The sequence below is a fragment of the Rhinatrema bivittatum genome, chromosome 7, assembly GCF_901001135.1.
Source record: "Rhinatrema bivittatum chromosome 7, aRhiBiv1.1, whole genome shotgun sequence".
NCBI classification, from domain to species: Eukaryota; Metazoa; Chordata; class Amphibia; order Gymnophiona; family Rhinatrematidae; genus Rhinatrema; species Rhinatrema bivittatum.
Window position 1 is genome coordinate 37,053,890 of NC_042621.1, and position 24,251 is coordinate 37,078,140.

Here is a 24,251-nt window from a genome sequence, read left to right on the forward strand (position 1 = left end):
CGCCCTAAGCACTGCACGGAAAAATCACTAGAACCTGAAGGAAAAAAAAGAAAACAGAAGCACTTACCCGCAGGAGAAAGGAAAGAAGAAGAGAGAGGTGCCCATACAGCACTGCCTGCAAGGGAGATCAAACTAACAGAGTCTGAGAAATTTTTTTTTTTTTTTTTTTTAAATAACTTGATCCAACCTTAGAGAAAGAAAAACCAGAGAAAAGTAAGTGTGGAAAGAATTCCACCAGTGAGGGGAAGCACCAAGTTCCCCAGCTCCTATCTGCTGGAGTCAGAGAGATACTGAGGATGTAGGGAGGGTGCACGGGTTAATATGCCAGCACCCTCCAAAGTTTGCTCTGACTCCATCTGCTGGATGGGGGACATAACCCACTGTCTGGACTGATCCTGGTACGTACAGGGAAATTGCCGGACTATAGGTGGCACCATCCTATATAAGGCGGAGCTTTGCTTGGTAAACTTCTGTGTCTCTATCTCTAGAGGGGGGGCAAAACCCAGGAGTCTGGACTGATCTGGGTACGTACAGGGAAGTGCAGATTGAGTTGGTTCATTAGAGGTCATCACTGCCTTAAGGTGACAGCATTACAGCTATAAGTACATACAAGGTCTCTGTCTTTATTCTAAGCTGTTTGTTCCCAAATCTAACATTTAAGAACTCACTACTCTTTCAGTTATCAGGATAAACAAAATACATCTATTAACCTGCTAGGCCAACTCATGCAAATATATTATGAGTAATAATTGTGGCTATCCTTAAAAACAGAGCTATTAGTGGTTCTCAATTTGCCCATCAGTTCAATGCTAATACTTACTGGTCCCTTTGTAGCTGGATATGAGAAAGGGATATTTGGTGAAGGCATTGGCACAGGTCCAACGGGGCCAAAAGGGGCCATGAAGCCACCACCACCACCACCACCACCTCCTCCTCCTCCTCTGCCTGGACCTCCCTTTGTCACACTGTCTGAGAATCCAACATCAATTAGATCAGCCTCCACCCCAACAGGCGCTTCAGCCTACAAGAAGATAAAACACTTATTAAATTCCTACAAGGCTGCTTCAAGAAGAAAAAGTAAGTACTAAGCAGGGGAGCTTGCAGCTTCTTCCCAGCAGGAGGTGTTGTATGTAACTGTTTCAGCACACTAACTGTGCAGGAGGCTCAAGGCTCCTGTGCTCATTGTGTCTCCCAGCAGGAGCTCACAGGGGTACGAATCTCTCTTGGGACACATACTGTATCCTCAGGGCCCTTCATTTTCAGTTTCTATTTTATTTTTCATAGGAATTTATGAGTGTATTACAACAACAAAAAATGGGAGAAATCAGTGGGAAAAAATGACTTTTTCCAGGTAAATATTTTTTTTCTTGTTGCAATTGGAGAAATTACTTACCTGATAATTTCGTTTTCCTTAGTGTAGACAGATGGACTCAGGACCAATAGGTATAATGTGCTCCTGATAGCAGTTGGAGACGGATCAGATTTCAATCTGACATCAGTACTACATATACCCGGACAGGAAGCTCTGCTCTTCAGTATTCTCCTTGCAAAGCAATTGTGGATATGTGTGTTTGAACAACTTGATTAACTTAGTTAACTTGATAAACTTGGTTAACTTGGTTAAATGTGATTAACTTGAACTGACTGACCTGAATTATAGCTGGAGACCGCCAGTGCACTCAACCGAGAAACGCCGACACCAGGTAACTATGGGTGTCTTAACTAGGGATAAACCGTGGCTTACCCGTGCTTGTCTTGCTCTCGGGGATTGTAACCCGAGGTTTCCGAATTTTGAAGCAGCTGTGGGCGGGATACTGAGTCCATCTGTCTACACTAAGGAAAACGAAATCATCAGGTAAGTAATTTCTCCATTTACTAGCGTGTAGCAGATTGACTCAGGACCAATGGGATGTACAAAAGCTACTCCTGAACTGGGTGGGAGGCTGCCCATGGTCCACTTAGGACTGCCCTTGCGAATGCTGTGTCCTCCCGGGCCTGAACATCCAGGCGGTAGAACCTAGAGAAGGTGTGAATGGAGGACCATGTCGCCACCCGACAGATCTCGGCGGGTGACAGCATCTTGGTTTCTGCCCAGGACACTGCCTGGGCTCTGGTGAAATGGGCCTTGACTTGTAGAGGTGGAGGTTTTCCCGCCTCTACGTAGGCCGCCTTGATTACTTCTTTGATCCAGCGGGCTATGGTTGCCCGCGAGGCCACTTCCCCTTGTTTCATCCCGCTGTGAAGGACGAATAGGTGGTCCATCTTTTGTAAGGATTCCAACCTTTCCAGGTATTGGACTAGGAGTCTGCCGACGTTAAGATGGCGAAGGTGAGAATCTTCAGAGTCCTTATGCTCATCTGAAGATGGCAGCGAGATGGTTTGGTTTAGTTGGAAATGAGAAACCACCTTCAAAAGGAAGGAAGGGACAGTGCGTAGCTGTATGGATCCCGGTGTGAATCTGAGGAACAGTTCCCGACAGGATAGTGCTTGAAGCTTGGAGATGCGAAGGGCTGAACATATTGCCACTAGGAACGCAGTCTTCAAGGTTAGAAGCCGTAGAGACAGCCCGCGGGTAGGTCTGAAGGAAGCTCCCGCTAGGAAGTCTAGTACTAGATTGAGGTTACATAGGGGTACCGGCCACTTTAGTGGTGGTCGGATTTGCTTGACCCCTCTCAGGAAGCGGGAGATGTCTGGATGTGACGATAGACTAATGCCGTCCCCTTTGGCTCTGAAGCAAGCCAACGCAGCAACCTGAACCTTGATGGAGTTGAGACACCCCCTTCTGTAAGCCGTCCTGCAGGAATTCCAGGATCATGGGGATCTTGACTGTCCGCAGAAGTATGTCGCGGTCTTCACACCTGGCTTCGAATATTCTCCATATTCATATGTAGGTTAGAGACGTGGAGAACTTGCATGCTCGCAGCAAGGTGTCAATCAATGCCCCCAAGTATCTGCTCTTCTTCAGGCGCGTCCTCTCAATGGCCAGACCATAAGAGAGAATCGAGCTGGGTCTTTGTGGAGGATTGGTCCTTGCTGGAGCAGATCCCTGTGTGGAGGTAGAGAGAAGTCTTCGCACAACGGCCTTCTTGGCCAGTCTGGGGCCACTAGAAGCAGTAGCCCCCTGTGGTGTTCTATCTTTGCGGATGATCCTGCCCAGTAGTGCCCATGGAGGAAAGGCGTACAACAGGTCTTCCTGTGGCCAGGTCTGGACGAGGGCGTTGGACCGGGTTGCCAGAAGATCCATGGCTGGAGTTCCCCAGCAGTTTATCATCAACTGGAAGGCTGAGGTCGATAGCATCCATTCCCCTGGGGTCTAGACTTTCTCTGAGGTAATCCGCAGTGACGTTGTCTTTTCCTGCGATGTGGGTGGCAGAGATCCCTTGCAGGTTTGTTTCCGCCCACTCCATTAGGGGGGGCCTATTTCCAGGGACACCTGTTGGCTTCTGGTTCCTTCCCGGCGGTTGATGTAGGCCACAGTTGTGGCGTTGTCAGACATGACTCTGACCAATTCTCCCCGGAGTCGGTGACTGAATTGTAGGCAGGCTAGTCTGACAGCTCGGGCTCCCAGTCGGTTGATGTTCCATCCTGACTCTTCCTTGTTCCACTGCCCCTGGGCCGTCAGTTCCTAGCAGTGGGCTCCCCACCCTCGTAGGCTCACATCCGTGGTGAGCAAGACTCAGGTCGGTGGGGATAGCCTTACTCCCTTGTTCAGATGGTCTTCTTGTAGCCACCATAGGAGCTGGATCCGTACATCTGCCGGTAACTGGAGGCGAACGGTGTAGTCCTGGGACATCGGGTTCCATCGTGACAGTAGGGAATGCTGTAGTGGTCGCATGTGGGCCCTTGCCCATGGGACGACTTCTAGGGTTGATTTCAAGAGGCCGAGGACTTGGAGGTAGTCCCATACCGTGGGGTGAGCACCGTTCAGTTCTCAACTGGTCCATCAATTTCCTTCTGCTTGTAAGGGGAAGGACGACCTCGTCTTGTTGGGTGTCGAACCGGACTCCCAGGTATTCTAGTGATTGGGAGGGCTGCAGGCAGCTCTTGGTTGTGTTGACGACCTACCCGAGATTCTGCAATAGATTCTTGACTCTGGTGGTCGCCTGATGACTTTCCTCTAGAGATTTTGCTCTGATCAGCCAATTGTCCAGGTATGGGTGTATGAGGATTCCTTCTTTTCTCAGTATCACTGCCACTACAACCATGATTTTGGTGAACGTTCGAGGGGCTGTAGCTAGTCAGAAGGGTAGCGCCTGGAACTGGTAGTGGTGGTCCATGATTGCGAAGCGTAGAAAACGCTGGTGGTCGTGATGGACCTGGATGTGCAGATAGGCTTCTGACAGGTCCAGGGAGGTCAGAAATTCTCCCGGCTGTACTGCCCTTATGACAGAGCGTAGATTTTCCATGCAGAGGTGTGGTACCCTCAGGTAGTGGTTGACAGATTTGAGGTCCAGGATGGGCTGGAACTTTCCCCTCTTTCTTGGGAACGATAAACTAGATAGAATAGTGCCCAGTATTTTGTTGGTACTTAGGCACCGGTGTTATAGCTTTTAGGGCGAGCAATTTTGTCAGTGTGGTTTCCACTGCCACCCTCTTGGAGGGGGAGTGGCAAGAGGATGTCACAAATTTGTCTGAAGGGACGCTGTGGAAATCCAGATAGTATCCCTCTCGAATGATGGTTAGGACCCACTTGTCCAACATTATCTCGACCCAACTTTGGTAGAATAGGGCAAGCCTGCCCCCTATGGTTTCTTCCTGTGGATGGGGCTGTTGATTCTCATTGTGGGTTGCGGCTGGGGCCTGGACCTGAGCCGGCTCCCCTCTTGTTGTGTGTTCCGAAAGGACTGGCCCCTGCCTATGGTGTGAGGCGCTTGATATTTATTTATTTGATGGTATTTATATACCGACGTATGTTGGGAACATCTCGTCGGTTTACAAAGAACAAAACTAGCAACGGGCTTTACAAGGAACAAGTAACAGTAATAACAAGTAATGCTAGGGTTGGAGGGAAGTTAGGGAACGCAAGAACTAAAGGAGGGTAGGGAGGGCTGGGAAATGATTATAATAAAAATATAATATAGTTAACAGCACTATATTATAAAAATATAATATAGTTAACAGCACATATTTACAAGGAGGCAGTAAAGCATGTTATATATAGGTCATATACCGGGTGCGTAAAGATTGCATTGGAATATGTTCCTGGGAATAGAAAGGACTAGAAGGAGGGTGGAGAAGGGAGGCAGGCGGTTAGGTGTAAGAGTGGGTGAAGAGCCAAGTCTTAAGGTTCTGCTTGAATATTTTAGTGCAGGTTTCTTGGCGAAGTGAGGTAGGTAGCTTGTTCCAAAGGGAGGGACCTGCGAGGGAGAAGGCTCTTTCCTTGGTGGTGCGCAGTTTAGTGAGTTTGGGAGAGGGGGTGTGAAGAGTGGCAAGATACTGTTTTCTAGTGGGTCTGATGATGGTATGAAAGGTGAAGTCTTCTTTGAACCAGTTCATGTTTTGGTTATGAAGGGATTTGTGTATTAGGGTGAGAGATTTATAAGTGATTTGGGCTGAAACAGGCAGCCAATGCAGATGTTTGAGTACCGGGGTTATATGGTCGTTTCTGTGAGTGTTGGTGAGGATGCGGGCAGCAGCATTTTGTAGGAGTTGAAGAGGTTGCAAGGTGCTTTTAGGTAGGCCCAGAAGCAAGGAATTACAGTAATCGATCTTATAGAGTATGAGGGCTTGGAGTATAGTGTGAAAGTCATTGAGATGTAAGAGGGGTTTGAGTTTAAGTGTGTGTAATTTGAAATAGCAATCTTTGATTGTGGTGTTGATGAATTTTTTTGCAGTTGAACTGATTGTCGAGTGTAACACCAAGGCTGCGAATGTGGGAGGGGAAGGAGGAATTTGTAGGGGGAGTGGTGTTCATTGGTAGGGGAAGGTTGATGTTGGGGGGAGAGATGAGGATAAGCTCTGTTTTAGCAGAGTTGAGAGCGAGAAAATTGTTGGATAGCAGTGTGCTGATGGCGGAATTCCAGGTTTGGATGGCTTTGTGTATTGTGTCTGTTACAGGTATCAGTATCTGCACATCATCAGCATAGATAAAGTGTGGAAAGCCTAGTTTGGATAGTAGATGGCAGAGGGGGAGGAGGTAAATATTAAAGAGTGTAGAGGATAGGGATGAGCCTTGGGGTACTCCTTGCTCGAGGGCAATGGGTTTGGAGATGGCATTTCCAATTTGCACACTAAATTGTCTATCAGTGAGGTAGGATTGGAACCATTGAAAGGCGGAGTCTGAGATGCCAATGTCAGTGAGTCGTTGTAAGAGTATGTGATGGTTGACAATGTCAAACGCAGCGGAGATATCCAGTAGAATTAGGATGTGCGAGAGGCCTTTATCCAGGCTTTTTAGGATATAGTCTGAGAGAGACAAAAGTAAGGTCTCAGTACTATGGTATTTGCGAAAGCCGTATTGTGAAGACGTGAGTATATTGTGTTCGTCCATCTAGTCTGAAAGTTGTCTGTTGATTGCTTTCTCTAGGACCTTTGTTATCAGTGGCAGGTTCGAGATAGGGCGGAAGTTGGCAAGGTCTGATGGGTCTAGGGAGGGTTTCTTTAAAATGGGTTTTATAATGGCATGTTTGAGGCTTTTGGGAATGCTGCCAAGAGCAATGGACCGGTTGATGATGTTAGAGATAGGTTTAGCGATGCACCCAGGGATAGAGAGTAGGTTCTTAGTGGGGGTGGTGTCTGAGGGGTGTGTAGAGGGTCTGATTTTTTTTAAGATGGAAGCAATCGCTAGTGATGAGGTGGTTTCAAAAGTGGAGAGTTTCGCAGTAGATTGGCATTGGAGGGTGTCGATGGGTGTGTGTGAAGATGGGAATCGTGCCATAATGTCTATTTTTTTGTGGAAGAAAGAGGCTAGGTGTTCACATTTGGACTGCTCATCGGTGTCAAGAGTGGGTAGGGAGAGGGGTTTCGTAAGGTTGCTTACTAATTGGAATAGAGCTCGTGAATTGAATTGTAGGTGATGGATTCGTTGGGAGTAAAAATCTTTTAGTTTTATCGATTGCTGTTCGGTAAGTGTGGAGATAGGTTTTAAACTTGTTTAATTGGGCGGGTGAGGAGTCTTTGCGCCAATTTCTTTCTAACTTTCTCAGAAGGTGTTTCATATTTCTTAACTCAGGAGCATACCAGGGTTGTTTGTGTTTTTTAGCGGTGTTGATATTGCGCACTTGTAAAGGGCAAATCTTATTGGCAATAGCTCTTGTGATGTGATTCCAGGACAAAAGGGCAGAGTCTGCGTCTGCTAGATCGAGGGTGTTGATGTCTGAGGTGATGGCTGCTATAAGATCATCTTGTTTGCAATTGTGTCTAAAGTGTATGGTTTTTTTTGGTTTGAGTGGGAGTAGTGGTGTTGATCACTGTACAGGTTGCGTCAATGCGATAGTGATCGGACCATGGGATAGGTGTGCATTTGGGAGTTGGTGAATATGAGGTCGAGCGTATGGCCTGCTTTGTGGGTGGGGTGGGAGATGACTTGGGTGAAGCCGAGAGTGTCAAGGGCAGTGAGCAGTGCATGACAGGAGGATGAGATGGGGGTGGCATCAACATGGATGTTGAAATCACCAAGGATGATTGCCGGGACATGGATGTTTATGTTTTTGGAAATGTATTCGATCAGGAGGGAGGGGTTATTTTCAAGGAGACCAGGTGGGGCGTAAATGAGGCAGATCTGGAGGTTGGTTGCATGAAAGCAGCTGATTTCAAGTCTAGGAGGAGGGGGGAATAGGTTTCCTGATAAGTTTATTTTTGTAAGGTCTAAAATGCTGTGATCCTCTGCCCTTGGGTGGTCAGGGAGAGGGGTGATGGCTTCTTTTGTTCTTGTCCTCCAGTAGTCAAGGTACTGGGGATTCACCCAATTTGTCGGCCAACTTCTCCAGTTCGCTTCCAAACAGGAGGGCTCCTTTAAAGGGCACTCTCATGAGCTTCGTCTTGGAAGTCGCATCGGCTGACCAGCTTCATAGCCAGAGTTGCCTTCTGGCTGCCACTATGGGTGAGATGCCCCTGGCTGAGTTGTGCACCAGGTTGGAAAATCGCATCCGTGAGGAAGGATATCGCCGGTTCTAATGTTTCGACGGACGTGGTAGTGTCCCCTGCCAAGTGCCAAGCAGGCACATGTCACCACTGCGCAGCAGGCAGCAATCTGCAGGGACTTAGCTGCTACATCAAATGACTATTTAAGGATGGATTCCTGACGTCTGTCCTGGGCATCCTTGAGTGCAGCTCCTCCTTCGACTGGAATGGTAGTGCGCTTTGTGACAGCGCAGACCATGGATTCCACTTTGGGGAACACCAGGAGTTCTTTGGCTGAGGGTTCCAGTGGGTATAGGGCTTCTAGGGCCCGTCCTCCGGAGTGTTCCATTCTAGGTCGATCAGTTGTTGTATGGCCTGTAGCTATGGGAAATGGCATGAGGCCTGACGGAGCCTGACCAGAAGGGAGTTAGTCTTTGGTTCCGCTGTGGCGCTTGTGCCTGGGATGACCAGCGCCTTCAGGCTCAGAGACACGAGATCTGATAACTCGTCTTTGGAGAAGAAACGCATCATGGTTCGGTATGGTTCCGTTCCTGGAGGGATTTCCCCTTCCTCCAGGGAGTCTTGATCTTCCTCAGAGGGATCCGTGTCCCCTATGGGGGAGGCTTATGTCCTGAGGAGGTGTGTCTCGGGGAGGCTGAGAGGGGCCTGGAAGGTTTTGGTCTTCTGTGGAGACTGTGGCTGCGTCACCGGTGGCACCTGGACGAAGGTTTGAAGTCCTTTAAAGAATTCCACCCAGGAAAAGGTTCCTGGGTCTTTGTTGAACCCAGCGGCGTTCCCCGATGGACCTGTCTGAGGAGGGGCCGAGCTGGGGATAGAGAGGTCTGGGGTACTATTGCTGATGGAACCGGATTCCTCTACTAGCAGAGGATGGCCTTGTCCCAGTTCCCCGAGAGCTGCCTCGCATTGTAGGCACAGGGCAGTAGCCTCTTCGTGTTGCACAGTTCTTAGGTGGCAGGCTGGGCAGAGGGCTTGTCCCTTGACTTTCTTGGCCGGTGGTGCCATGTTTTGTGCGCGTAGTCATTCAAAACTGGTCTGTGCGCTTATATGCGCGCGCTGGGAGGCTTAGATATGTGCTCTGGGTGCGTCTAAGATATGCATGAAAGCTGCGACGATATGCGTGCAGGTCGCTATGTGCGCTTAAGGAAATGCGCGTGCCGCTGTGCGCACAGGCTCAATTTGTGTGCCCGGCGCCTCTGAGCGTGTCGCTATACGCTTGGCACCCTCGTGCGCACAGCATAGATGCACGCGCCGCTGTGCGCACAAGTTATGCGCCCGGCTCAGTTATGAGGACAATATGGTGCAGATGACCACGCGGGCAAGATGGCAGCCCCCACAGAGGGACTCCACGTGGGAGGACCCTCGTACCGGATCGGGGTCTAGCCCGGACGGGGCTGATCAACCCGACAGGACAGATACCGGCCGGTGATCTGAGCGGCTATCAGAGCCTTGGAGACTTTAGGAGAAAATTTCTCTCTTACCCTTATCTCGGCACTTCCCGGTCTCCGGCTGCAGGGGGAGAGGGAAAAGTACCTTCACCACTGCGCTCGGTAGTGCACCCACTGCCTCTCAGCCACTCCCGTTCCTGGGAGCTAAGTCAACGCCGGGAACTAGCTACAGGACCGAGGCCTACCTCTGAGGGATCTCGGAAATCACCTCAGGAATTCTCAACTGGGTGAGGGACCCTTAGGTATCACCGCAAGAGTGCAGGGCTCGTCTGTAGAGGTAAGATTATTTCTTCTTTGTTTTGGAATTTTCTCTTCTTTTGGTTTGGATTTTCTAACACTGTGCAAGCGTGTGTAGAGTCCCAAACCCCCTTCTGGTCGGGCTCCGTCAGGCCTCATGCCATTTCCCATAGCTACAGGCCGTACAACAGTCTCTCCTCAGTCTCTATTTTAGTAGGTTATAGTTCCTGCCCGGGTATATGTAGTGCTGACGTCAGATTGAAGTCAGACTCCTTCTCCAACTGCTATCAGGAGCACACTATACCCATTGGTCCTGAGTCCATCTGCTACACTCTAGGAAGATACAGTTGAATTCCTCAGGAAAACAAAATGAAAACTGAAAATGAAGGTCCCTATATATACTGCATCAGTTCAGACACAAAAGCCTATCCTTTCCTTGCTTCACTTACCATGACGACAGAATCAGGCTCATAGGGTACATTGTAGTTCTTTGCTATCTCAATTAGGTATCTCTCCACCAGGATTTTCGGAGGAGCCTCCACACTCAATTTATGCATCAGCTGGAAGATGGAGACAAAGTAGGTTTACTTTTCCAGTACAGGTGTAGACAAGAGGTTTCCCCAATTACAGAAGGGCACTTTCATATAACATCTCAGTACAGATAAAAGCAATAGATGTATGGCCTTCATGTAATGGATTGCACCTAAAAGCAACTAGCAAATGAAAACCAGGTGACATCAGCCCTCAAGGGAAGCTATCATAGCTATTGGATTCTTCCATTGACAGCTATATTAAAATCTCTTGTATTTCTGTGTCTGAAACTTGGGGCCATTTTATAGCATTGGAAGGTAGACTTTCAATATTATTTAGTCTTACCTGCCACTATTTTAGCAGTGACTTCAAGTCACTCCATAAGAATGTGCTCTTACCCGATCATTGACAGTTCCAATCTGATTTGTCCTGCAGAGTTTGCCATACTCCTTGCTGTACTTGGCACATAGCTGATCGGCAACCTAAAGAAGAGTAAGTAAATCAGTACCTCAAAAAAAAAAAAAAAAGCCAGACAACCAGAAACATCTCTCCTTGGGCACAATAGGCCTGTGCCTAGGGCAGTACAATTTAGGGAGCAGCCCTGTGGACTTCTACTCTAGGACCTTCTTCACCGAGCTCAGGGATTTGGCATTACCTCCCTGATATCAGAAATCAGTAAGGTTGGAGATGGAGAACCAATTCAGGTCAAGCCATGCGCTCCTAGGCCCCACACCCTGTAAGGAAGCCCAGAGGCGGTGGGGCCTGCAAGGACATGGCTTGACCTGACTCAGTTACCACGGTCAATGATTTCTGATAATGGTGGAGGCAGAGAAGGAGCCCCGAGTTTTGTAAGGAGCAGGAGGAAACAAAAGGACTGCAGGTCTAAGCTGAGGTGAGACTCAAATCGAAGGACTGCTGGGTATATCAGCCAAAAGAATGCTGAGAATGAATTCACAAAATCAAGCAGAAATAGGTAATGCTAACAAGCACTAAGCATTGAGAAAGATACCATACTTCCACTGGCCCCATTTGTCATATAAAGGAAAATTGGTTCTTACCTGCTAATTTTCATTCCTGTAATACCACAGGTCAGTCCAGACAAGTGGGTTTGCATTCCTACCAGCAGATGAAGGCAGAAAACAAAATTTTGAGGCACTGATACATAACCAAGTGCGCCACCTGCAGCCCCTCAGTATTGATCTGTACCTCAGCTAAAGAGTAGAGACCATCACCCTAATTTTCAGGGCAAACAAGGAAAATCAGGGTTGGCATCCCTCCCTGATCTGGAGCATGCCATGTGTCCAGAAAAACCAACAGTAAAAAAAACACCTGATGAACCTATTTACAATACGTAACTTCTGCAATTCAAACCAGGATATTCAGTCTTTCAGCAGTTACAACCGGGCTGGGTCTCTGGACTAATCTGTGGTATTACAGGAACGAAAATTAGCAGGTAAGAATCAAGTTTCCTTTCCTGTTCATACCCAGATCTGTCCAGACAAGTGGGATGGATCTGTCCAGACAAGTGGGATGGACGAAAAGCATCCCTAAACTGAGCGGGATCCTGAAAGACCCGCACACAGAACACTCACCAAAAGAGAAGTCTTCCTGCGCTCGCAGATGCAATCATAATGCTTGGTTAAAGTATGAAGTGTCGACCATGCTGCCGCTCTACATATCGCCTGTGGAGATACTAACTTAACACTCCACCCAAGAGGTCGCCTGAGCTCTTATAGAATGCACCCGCAAACTTAAGGGCATTGTCCGACCCTTACAAATATAAGCAGAAGTAATGGCTTCTCTCAACCAGCGAGAAATCGTAGCTTCTGAAGACTTTGCTCCTTTATTCACCCCTCCGAATACCAAAGTGGTGATCCGACCGCTGAAAGGAATTCATAACCTTCAGATAAACGCAACAGGGTCCTGCATACATACAAAAGATGCAGTTCCCACTCTGGTGGAGAGGCTCTATCCCAGTCCGTAAAAGCTGGCAGTTCCACTGTCTGATTCAAATGAAGAGGGGAAACCACTTATGGTAAAAAAAAAACAAAGAAAAACACGACAGCACCGTATGTAAGGTAACCTTGTCAGACTCAATCCCAAGGAAAGGATCCCTACAAGACTAAGCTTGCAACTCAGAAATCTCCCTGGCCGAACATATAGCTACCAGAAAAACAGCCTTCAATGTCAGATATTTCAACAGTGCTCCTCTTAAAAGGCTCAAAAGGTGCCATACTAGGTTGAGGTTTTAATCTGGACACTTCCTCCTCACTGGAGGCCGTAAATGCTTGACTCCTCTAAGAAAATGCCCCACATGTGGATGGGAGGCTAAAGCCCTGCCCTGTCTCCTGCCTATAAGGCAACCCAAGGCAGACACCTGAACCCAGAGAGAATTGTAAGCCAGACTGACAGCCCCTGCTCCAAGAAGTCCAGAATGGGTGGAACACTCACGGATAAGGGATCTAGATGCTGCTGAAGACACCAAGTATCAAACACCTTCCTGACCCGAACATAAGCCATAGATGTAGAAGGACGTCTAGCCTCGAGCAAGGTGGAAATGACTGTCTACAAATAACCCTTTAAGTCAACCGCTGCCTCTCAAAAGTCAAGCCACAAGATAAAAGCAATCCTCTGTTCCGAATATATGGGACTCTGCCGAAGCAAACCAAACAGATGAGCCAACTGGTGAGGACAGTATCGTGAGACCTACCTAATCCGCGGAATAATGGCCACTATGGCACCACCAGAACCACTCGGCCTGGATACACCTCTATGCGCTGCAATGCACAACCGACCAGAGGCCAAGGAGGAAACACGTACATGAGGATCCCCGTCGGCCACGGGCAGACTAGAGCATCCAGCCCTTCCGCTCTGACTTCCCTCCTACAACTGAAGAACCTCGAAACCTTTGCATTGGCCCTCATTGCCATTAGATCCAACTGGGGAACTCCCCACCTGGCACAAAGGCAATCCCAGACCTTCAGGGATAATTCCCACTCCCCTGGACCTAACTTCTGCCTGCTGAAGTCGTCCACTTCCACACGCCCGCTATGTGAGATGCTGCTCTGCCCAAGCAAACAATTGTTGAGTCTCCAGAGCCACTGCTTAAAACCTTCGTGCCTCCCTGATGACTGATGTAAGCCACCATTGTCTGAGAAGATTCTCACCGTGCGACCCTTTACCAAGGGAAGATAGGCCTGCAAGGCCCTGTGCACCGCCTTCGTCTCCAGGCGATTGATCGACCAGACCTCTTGCGCAGTCCGCCCTTGATATACCACCTCCTAACTCTTGAGGCTGGTGTCAGTCACCACAACACAATCCTCGGCCTCCAGATCCACTTCTCTTCTCCAAACTGGGTTGGGAGAGCCACCACAAGAGATTGGATCTGGATTCCCCCCCAAAGCGGTAAACGTAGATGATACTGCTCGGACACTGGATCCATTATGACAACAGCACCTTCTGCAATGGGCGCATGTGAGCAAAGGCCCATGGAACCAAATCCAACGTGGAAAACCATAGAGCCCAGCACCTGAAGGTAATCCCAGACCTTCTGTCTTGGCAGCTGGAGCAGATGCTGCGCTTGCAACTTCGACACTCTGTCCACAGTCAGAAAAACCTTGCCTGCTGGAGTATCGAATCACACTCCCAGATACTCCAAGCATTGGGTTGGCACCTGATGACTATTTGCTGCATTTATCACCCAATCGGAACATCACTCACTTTATAGAACAACCACACTCCTCAGTCTTTGCTCAGATGAGCTGTCAAGAATAACAAGAAATTGCCATACTGGGTCAGACCAAGGGTCCATCAAGCCCAGCATCCTGTTTCCAGTGGCCAATCCAGGTTACAAGTACCTGGCAAGTACCCAAAAACTAAGTATATCCCATGCTACTGATGCTAGTAATAGCAGTGGCTATTTTAAGTCAACTTGATTAATAGCAGGTAATGGACTTCTCCTCTAAGAACTTATCCACACCTTTTTTTTAAACCCAGCTACACTAACTGCATTAACCACTTCCCCTGGCAACAAATTCTAGAGTTTAATTGTGCTTTGAGTGAAAAAGAATTCTCTGATTAGTTTTAAAATGTGCAACATGTTTTATGCTTCGAAAATTCATGCAGCTAACGGGAATCCACATACACTATTCAATATTTTAAAAAGTCTCTTACATCTATCCCTAAAGAACAGACACTCTCGCATTGACTCTAGTTTTTGGCCAGACTCGGGCCAACATGTTCCAACATTCCCTTGACTGATTCCCATACTGATCTTAAGCATCAAGTTTTATTAATCTTTAGCATTGTATTTCTCTTTAATATCTTCCATTTAATAATCTTCAGCATCTTGCCATAAAGGTGCCTTTGGTATCATATTAACCGACCTGCTTACATTTTCTTCTTGTTACCCGCTGTTATTTGTTCGTTCTACAGTTATTCAATTGCTACTGGTCAGTGATGGATTTTAACCATGTACCAGTGTTCATACCTATCCCTTGTTTGATGTAACCCTCGTTCAATGTAACCCTTTGTTCGATGCAATATTTAACCTTGGTTCGATGTAAACCGATGTGATATGTATATTCATGTACGTCAGTATAGAAAGGTTCTAAATAAACCTCAAAAATCATCCATACACCATACCAACGATTTTTGTAATAAATTAGCTCATTTCAAAAGCAAAATAGAAAATATTTCATCTGATTTTGCATCATTACCGCTCCCAGGTCCTAACCTACCTCGTGCAGTAAGCTCTTTTTCTGACTTTGATATGACAAATTCAAATACTATAACCCACATATTAAAAAAATCCAAAGTCTATAATAGCCCATTTAATCCTTGCTCTGGACAGCTACTTAAAAGCATCAAAGAACATATCTCTCCGTCAATAATTGACATAGTGACTGCATCGCTGACTCAAGGCCCTTTTCCATCCATCCTGAAACAAAATTTCAGGTCTACCAATTCCCAAAAAGAAGTGTCAAGAGGATAGGAAAATTGGTTCTTACCTGCTAATTTTCATTCCTGTAGTACCATGGATCAGTCCAGACCGCTGGTGATGCCTCCCTTCCAGCAGATGGAGATAGAGAAAAAGCTGAAAGGCACCCACTCTTAGCCTGGTATGCCACCTGCGATCCTTCAGTATAAATCAATACCATAGCAGAATGAATAAATTTAAGAACCGATGGCTAGACCAACAATCTGAACAAGAAACGTTGAAAAACTATGCACATGGAAAAAAAAAAAGTACCAAGTTGGATATTTCCGATGTCTTTTTTTTTTTGCAAAGCATATCAAAGAAATCAGAGATTGAAAGTATTACTACGTAGTGGACTCTCCAGAACAGAATACCCTGGGCGGGTGTTTGGACTGATCTGTGGTACTACAGGAACGAAAATTAGCAGGTAAGAACCAATTTTCCTTTCCCTGTATGTACCTGGATCAGTCCAGACCGCTGGGATGTAACCAAGCTGCCCTAAAACAGTAGGGGAGGGAATGAAGAAAAGAGGATCTATATTCAGACAACAACCAACAAGGACTGAATTGCACAGGCTGGGTAAACAAATAAGAGTGGAAATAGCTTGCTTATTGCTAACTTAATTGGCAATAAGTATCTAACTTATTGCCAATTAAGTTAGATACTTTACTTTGATGCGGCTCCAGCACTGCTCTCTGCATCAATGGCAGGGGGGAAGGAAATTGGAACCAAAAAGTTACCGATAAGGGCCAAGAGTAACAGATAAGTATGAGGAAAATAAGTGTGAAAGCTTGCTGGGCAGACTGGATGGGCCATTTGGTCTTCTTCTGCTGTCATTTCTATGTTAAATGGGGTGGGACCTGGAAAGTCCCGCTCGAAGTACACTGCTGCCAAAACAATCGACGTCCGGAGCCCGGACATCCAAACAGTAATGCTTGGCAAAAGTGTGTAAGGATTTCCAAGTGGCTGCTCGGCAAATCTCCTGTGGCGAAACACACTGGCTTTCTGCCCAAGATGCCGCTTGAGATCTGATCGAATGAGCTTTTAGAGAGAAGCATTCAGAGCCACCTACTAAGAGACCAGGCAGTTTTCCTTGTTTTATTATGCTGTGCTTATGACTTATTCTTCCTATTTTTTTCCTATCTTTTATGTTTGTTAGTTAAATGTAAAATTAACTTAAGTTTATTTTAATATCTTTAGGTATAAGGATATTAGTAATATTGATAGTAACATCAATATCAGGCCGATACAGTAAAAATCGCGGGAGAGTGGGCGAGCGCCCGCTCTCCCGGCGCATGCACAGGTCACTCTCCTGTGGCGCGATTCAGTAAATAAAAATATTCAAATTAGGGCCTGCGGTAAAAAGAGGCGCTAGGGACACTAGCGCGTCCTTAGCGCCTTTTTGACAGGAGCAGCAGCTGTAAGCGAGTTTGACAGCAGACACTCAATTTTCTGGCGTCTGTTCTCAAACCCGCTGACAGCCACAGGTTTGGAAACCGGCAAAATTGAGTGTCCGGTTTTCAACCCGCGAGCCGATTTAAAATTTTTTAAATTTTTAATTTTTGGGACCTCAGACTTAATATCGCCATGATATTAAGTCGGAGGGTGCACAGAAAAGCAGTTTTTACTGTTTTCTGTGCACTTTCCCGGTGCCGAGAGAAATTAGCACCTACCTTTGGGTAGGCGCTAATTTCTGAAAGTAAAATGTGCAGCCAAGCTGCACATTTTACTTACTGAATCGCGCGGGAATAACTAATAGGGCCATCAACATGCATTTGCATGTTGCGGGCGCTATTAGTTGCGGGGGGTTGGATGTGCATTTTCGAATAAGGGGTAAAGCTAGCGCGTCGAAAATGCATGGCCAAATACGGGTTAACAGTGCGCTCCACTGGAGCGCACTGTACTGTATCGGCCTGTATGTAATTTTATTCATACTTATTTTATTTTTACTTTCACTTTATGAAAGTTTAGTATTTATTATTTTTATGCTCAATGTTGTAAACCATTTCTGTTCAAATTTATTTGCTGAAGGCTGAATATAAAAAAAAAAGTCTTAAATAAAATAAATAAATCCGGTACCAGCCGCCCGTGACATATGTACGCCAAAGTAATAGCTTCTTTCAGCCATCGGGCAATGGTAGCTTTTGATGCCTTATGCCCCTTTTTAGGACCACTCCATAAGAAAAAAAGATGGTCCGACAATCGAAAATCATAGTTGCCTCCAAATACCGCAGGAGAACCCGCCTGACATCCAATTTCCTCAAGTCGTGAGCCTGAGGAGAATCACGATCTAAATCTGAGAAAGCCGGCAACTCCACTGACTGATTCAAGTGAAACGCTGACACTACTTTTGGTAGAAAAGAAAGTACTGTTTGGAGTGACACCCCGGATTCCGAAAACGGCAGGAACGGTTCCCGGCAGGATAATGCTTGAATCTCAGATATTCGCCTAGCCGAACAGATAGCCACGAGGAAAACAGCCTTAAGCATTAAGTACTTTAACGTAGCTCGTTTGAGAGTTTCAAAAGGAAGACCGCATAATCCCCGGAGAACCAGATTCAAACTCCAAGAAGGACACACTGGACGAACCGGGGGGGGGTTTAGATGCTTGGCACCCTTCAGAAAACGTGCAACATCAGGATGTGCCACAAGGGATGTTCCATCAACCTTCCCCCTTAAACAGCCTAGAGCCGCGACTTGAACTCTAGAGCTGTACGCCAACCCCTTCTTCAAAACCCTCCTGTAAGTAGGCAAGAATATGCACGATGGTGGATCGCCGGAGAAACCTTCAACCCACTACACCATGAATCGAAAACCTTCCAAACCTGAACAAAGGTGAGCGAAGTAGAAGTCTTTCGTGCCTGTAGGAGGGTGGAGATGACTGAATCTGGATAACCCTTCTTTGTCAACTGTCTCCTTTCATAAGCCAAGCCGCTAGACAAAAGCGAGCTGCCAGATTGAAAATCCGCCTGCACGTTGTCCACGCCGGCTGTGTGTGAAGCTGCCAGTCGGGCCAGATTGCATTCTGCCCATACCATTAGCTTGTCAGCCTCCCCTGCTACTGGCTGACTTCTTGCTCCCCCCTTGACGATTGATATATGCCGTCGACGCACTGTCTGACAAAATCCGGACCGCCTGATTCCGGACGAGAGGGAGAAAACTGCGCAGAGCCAGACGGACCGCTCTCGTTTCCAATCAATTTATGGACCACTTTGCCTCCTGGCCTTGTGCCGACTGCGATTGGTAAATTGCCCCCCAACCGGAGAGGCTGGCATCCATTGTCACAATCACCCACTTAGGGTCTTCGAGGTCCACACCATGTCGCAAATGTTCCGGAACTAACCACCATCTGAGGCTGGATCTGGTGGGATCCAGGAGTGGTAACTGGAACTCTTCCGACTTGGGATCCCAGTGGGAAAGTAACTCCCTCTGCAGAGGCCTCATATGAGCGAAGGCCCAGGGGACCAACTCCAGAGTAGACACCATAGAACCAAGAACTTGTAAGTAGTCCCATACCTTGGGCATCGGGAGGGCCAACAGTCGGCGAATCTAAGTCGTCAGCTTGTATATCCGCTCCTGTAAGAGGAAAACTTTGCCCACAGCAGTATTGAATCGTGCTACCAAGAAATCCAACACCTCGGCCGGGACCAACTGGCTCTTGGAGAAATTGTTGACCCATCCGAGCGAGCGAAGACGATGCAAGACTGACTGAACCGCCCTCTTGCAAAGCTCCTCTGACTTCGCCCGAATGAACCAGTCGTCCAAATAGGGATTAACCAAGATCCCCTCCCTCCTGAGAGCTGCTGCCACTACCACCATCACCTTGGTGAAGACGCGGGGAGCCATCGCCAAACCGAAAGGAAACCCTTGGAACCGGTAATGCTCGCCCAAGATCATGAACCGCAGAAACCTCTGATGATGATCTCGGATTCCTATGTGAAGATAAGCCTCCATCAGATCCAACGAGGCGAAAAGTTCTCCTTTGTGGACGGCCGCAATGACTGATCTCAAAGTCTCCATGCAAAAGCGAGGTACCCGAAACACCCTGTTGACTTTCTTCAAGTCCAATATCGGACAGAAGGATCCCTCCTTTTTGGGGACCACGAAATAAATGGAGTACCTGCCTGTCCGGCGTTCGGTCGGCAGAACTGGAACAATCGCTCCCAGAGTTTTCAATCGACCCAGGGTTTGATTTACCACGTGCTGCTTTGCCAGAGACCCGCAGGGAGACACCAAAACAAGGTCTCAGAGTGGGCGAGCAAAATCTAAAGCTTAACCATGTTCTATGATGTCTAGAACCCACTGATCCAAGGTGATCTTGGCCCATTCCTCGCGAAACAGAGAGAGATGCCCTCCTATCTCCAGAACGGAGGAGTGGGCCGGCACACCTTCATTGGGTAGACGTATTGCCAGAGAATCCTTGGGAGGTTCCGTCACAAGCCAGCTGCAAAAGGAATGAGCCCAAGCCTGAGACCTTGTTGACGGCTGCAGAGGAGCAAAGGACGGAGCTCTGCCCGGATGATAATGGCGCTGCCCCCGAAAACTACCCAGAGATGAACCGAAGGTCCTAGAGGGTCTAGGCTTGTCCTCCGGAAGCTTGTACAGTTTATTGTCCCCTAAGGACTTAATGAGATGTTCCAGATCATCGCCAAATAAAAGCTTTTCTTTGAACGGGAAAGAACCCAACTGAGTCTTGGAGGAGACATCAGCGGACCAATTTCGGAGCCAAAGAAGCCTTCTGGCCGACACCGCCGAGGATATAGTGCACGACGAGGTATGGAGATCATATAAAGCATCTGTGGTATAAACTACTGTCGCCTCCATACACTTCGCCTGCTCCGCCTCAGGAAGTTCCTAAGCAGTGAGCAACTGTTGTACCCATCTATGGGTTGCCCTCTGCTTGAGACTACTGCAGACAGCTGCTCTGACGCCGAGCGCCGAGACCTCAAAAATCCTTTTGAGAAGAACCTCCAGCTTCCTATCCTGGAGATCTTTAAGCGCAGCCGCACCTGTAACCAGGATTGTCATGCGCTTGGCGATTGCTGAAATGACCGCGTCTACCTTAGGAACCTTAAGGAGATCTAATGACTCCTCCGGAAGCGGATAAAGCTTCTCCATAGATCTACTGACCCACAGACTGGCCCATTCCCGGGTCATAAGCTGTAAGTGCATCGGATGAAAAGGGAAGGTTTTAGGGGGAGCCCGAAGACCAGACAGAACAGGATCCCCCGTGGAAGGCTCAGCCACTGGCTGCGGAGCCTGAATATCTAGTTCCAACAGCACATGAGGAATCAAAGGGTCCAGTTCCTCCCTGCAAAATAATCTGAGCAACCGCGGATTGGCCCCTTCAACCGGAGCGGATTTGTCAACATCTGAGGTGTCTGCGTTGGGAGGATCCTGGGAAGTGAGATCTGGAGGGGGGGGCAGGGTCAGCAAGTGGGGCTACCGCCACGTCCGGAATCGCACAAACCACCCTGACTCTAGGAGCGTCCTGACCTTCAGCAGGCCTAGGGACCTTTGCTGAAGGAGGCTCCTTTAAATTTAAATCAGCTTCTGCTTCCATAAAGGCTTTGTGCAACAAAAGCACAAATTGGGAGGAAAAAGGGTGCTGTCTCTTTAAGACCCCCAAGGGGGAAACCCCAGATCTCGAGGCCTCTCAGGGCTCAAAAATTCAGCGGCGAGAGCTGAGGTGGGAATTCCCCTCCCCCCGAGCCTTGCAGCGCGTCAGAACCTGGAGGAGATAAAATGGCTGCCGTTCCTGTGGTAAATTGGGAACGGGGCAGGCCGAGGTCTCCAAGCAGACAGATTTTTCCCTGCACCACGCAACTGCATGAGGGACGCTCCCCTGCTGTCGGTAGGCGTTCTTCCCCGGGAATGCATCGGGAGCAGAGGCCATGAGGGGAGAGCCGCGCTGCTGGCTCCCCACAGGCTGAACACCGCGATCCGTGCGGCATTGCGAACTGAACCGCGACAAGGTAATCAGCTGCACTAAAAAAATACCTCCGGAGACCTGGGAGCCTAAAATATATATTTTTTTTTGTATAGCTTCTGATCAACCAGGGGAAAGAAATGTCCCTGGGTCCAAGCTACACAGAGGCTCCCACCTGAGGAATGAAAACTTCTCTGGGCTGCTAGGGGGAGGGACCGGTCCACCGGTAAATTCCCCTACTCACGGGTCTTGAAACAGTCTCCGGGCAGAAAAGGCCCGTGCCCCCAGCCGTGCCTACTACCAAGGGGGTGTGGAACACCTTGGGAGGATTCGTACTCCTTTGCAAAAAATAAAGATAGAGATACTTTTTTTTTTAAACTACTCTATCAACTAATTGATCTAGCCTGAGGCAAAGAAAGGTACCAAGACCCCTCTTTTTTTTTAAAAAAGGATTAGGCCCGCAGGTTCTGCCACCTTTATCTGCTGGAGACAGAGAAATACTGAAGGATCGCAGGTGGCACACCAGGCTAAGAGGGGGTGCCTTTCAGCTTTTTTTCTGTCTCCATCTGCTGGAAGGGAGGCATAACCAGTGGTTTGGACTGATCCGGGTATGTACAGGGAACTTGATTCTAATTAATCGCCCCATTGCTACACTTCCTTCCAATTGCTAAAATTATTGAATCTTTCGTTCTCAAACAATTCTCTGATTACATATATGATAATATTTTGCACCCTAATCAATACGGTTTCAGAAAGGGATACAGCACCGAATCCCTTCTTATATCATCTTTTGATACAATACTTAGAGGTTTTGATACTAACGTGGATTATATATTGGTACTTTTAGACATTTTTGCTGCATTAGATATGCTAAATTATGAAATCCTCCTCTCAAACCTTGAACACACAGGAATATTCGTTTCTGTCTTACAATGGATTCAATCTTTTCTGGCTAACTGTCCACAAAGTTACCCTTGGTGATGCCAACTCTAACTGGTTCTATACTAATTCAGGCATACCTCAAGGCTCATCGATACCGCCATTCTTTTTAACATATACCTTCTTCCCCTTTGTCATCTCTCTGGTCTTGATTTGAATTTCAAAATTTACGTAGATTATATACAGTTTATTATTCAATTTTTAGGTTCACGGTCCAAAACTTTCATGTTTGCAATTGTACCTAACAATAAAAATTAGGCTATCACATAATTGACTAAAACTGAATGCCTCAAAAACCTAACTGCTTTTCTTATCCACAGTTCCAGATTCTACACACTGTCCTCCAGACAATTTCACTTTTGAAAACCACACAATCCCTATAACAAATTGTGCTAGTAACTTTGGTGTACTCATGGACTCTAAATTGTCTATGTCAAACAATATTTCTGCAATTGTAAAAAAAAATAAATATATATATATATATATCTTTTCAAATTACAAATTTTAAAGAAACTCAAGCCTCTGCTATTCCCTTCTGATTTTTGTTCTGCAAGTCCAAGCTTTAATTTTATCAGGCTTTGATTACTAGAACTCATTGCATTTAGGACTTCCTGCTATGACCATTTGTCCTCTTTAACTTATTCAGAACTCAGCCGCTCGCTTATTATATAACTTATCTTGTAAAGATCATGTTACACCAATGCTACAATCTCTGCATAGGCTGCCAATATCATACAGTGTTTAATACAAAGTTCTCGTTATCATTCACAATTTAATCTACAATCCATCAGTCTGGCTATGTTCAATGCTAAGGCTTTATAAACCTTCTCGACAATTACCTTCTATAGACAAATGCATCCCTGAAGTGCCCACAATCAAGACAGCAAGACTGGACCTGACTTGTAAGCGAGCATTCTCAGTTGCTGGTCCGGTTTTACGGAACTCTAACTGAAGATATTAGTCTAGTATCAAATATTAAAGATTTTAGGAAAGCTCGTAAAACATTTTTGCTCCATTGCCTGTAAGATCACAGTTACAGTTTTAGGATTTTTATATATCTCAATTTATGTTTTAACTAATAGTCATTGTACATTGTTTTCTCTTGAATTTGTATTAATTTTGTAATTTTATATATAACACCAATTGTAAACTGCATAGATTAATTACCCAATTGTAAAAGTGATAACTTAAATAATAAAATAAATAACTTCATGGAGTGCCCCCTAGTCCTGCTATTATCAGAAAGTGTAAATAACCAATTCACATTTACCTCATGATTTTAAAACGTCTATCATATCCCCCCCCCCTCTGCTGTCTCTTCTCCAAGCTGAACAGCCCTAACCTCTTTAGTCTTTCCTCATAGGGGAGCAGTTCCATTCCCTTTATCATTTTGGTCATTCTTCTCTGTACCTTCTCCAGCACAACTATCTCTTTCTTGAGATGCGGCAACCAGAACTGTACACAGTATTCAAGGTGTGGGTTCACTATGGAGCGATACAGAGGCATTATGACACCCTCCGTTTTATTAACCATTCCTTTCCTAATAATTCCTAACATTGTTTGCTTTTTTGACTGCCACAGCACATTGAGCCAACGATTTCAAAGTATTATCCACTATGATGCTTAGATCTCTTTCCTGGGTTATAGCTCTTAATATGGAACCTAACATTGTGTAACTATAGCATGGGTTATTTTTCCCTATATGTATCACCTTGCACTTATCCACATTAAATTTCATCTGCCATCTGGATGCCCAGTTTTCCAGTCTCTCAAGGTCCTCCTGCAATTTATCACAGTCCACCTGTAATTTAACCACTTTGAATAATTTTGTATCTGCAAATTTGGTTACCTCACTCATTGTATTCCTTTCCAGATCATTTTCAAATATATTAAAAAACATGGGTCCTAGTACAGATCCTCGAGGCACTCCACTGTATGCCCTTTTCCACTGAGAAAATTATCCATTTAATCCTACTCTGTTTCCTGTCTTTTAACCAGTTTGTAATCCACGAAAGGCCATCGCCACCTATCCCATGACTTTTTACTTTTCTTAGAAGCCTCTCATGAGGAACTTTGTCAAATGCCTTTTGAAAATCCAAATGCACTACATC

General features: G+C 46.7%; 1 protein-coding gene across 6 annotated transcripts in view; it reads right to left on the minus strand.

Moving 5' to 3' along the window:
- Positions 1–24,251, minus strand: part of IST1 (IST1 factor associated with ESCRT-III) — a 60,712-nt gene that overhangs the window by 31,002 nt on the left and 5,459 nt on the right. For all 6 annotated transcript variants that reach the window (XM_029608257.1, XM_029608259.1, XM_029608258.1 and 3 more), the window contains 3 exons: positions 10,694–10,777; positions 10,214–10,324; positions 821–1,021 (listed from right to left, as the gene is read on the minus strand). In XM_029608257.1, coding sequence (XP_029464117.1) covers positions 821–1,021; positions 10,214–10,324; positions 10,694–10,777 — 396 coding nt within the window. The remainder of the gene's footprint in view (positions 1–820; positions 1,022–10,213; positions 10,325–10,693; positions 10,778–24,251) is intronic.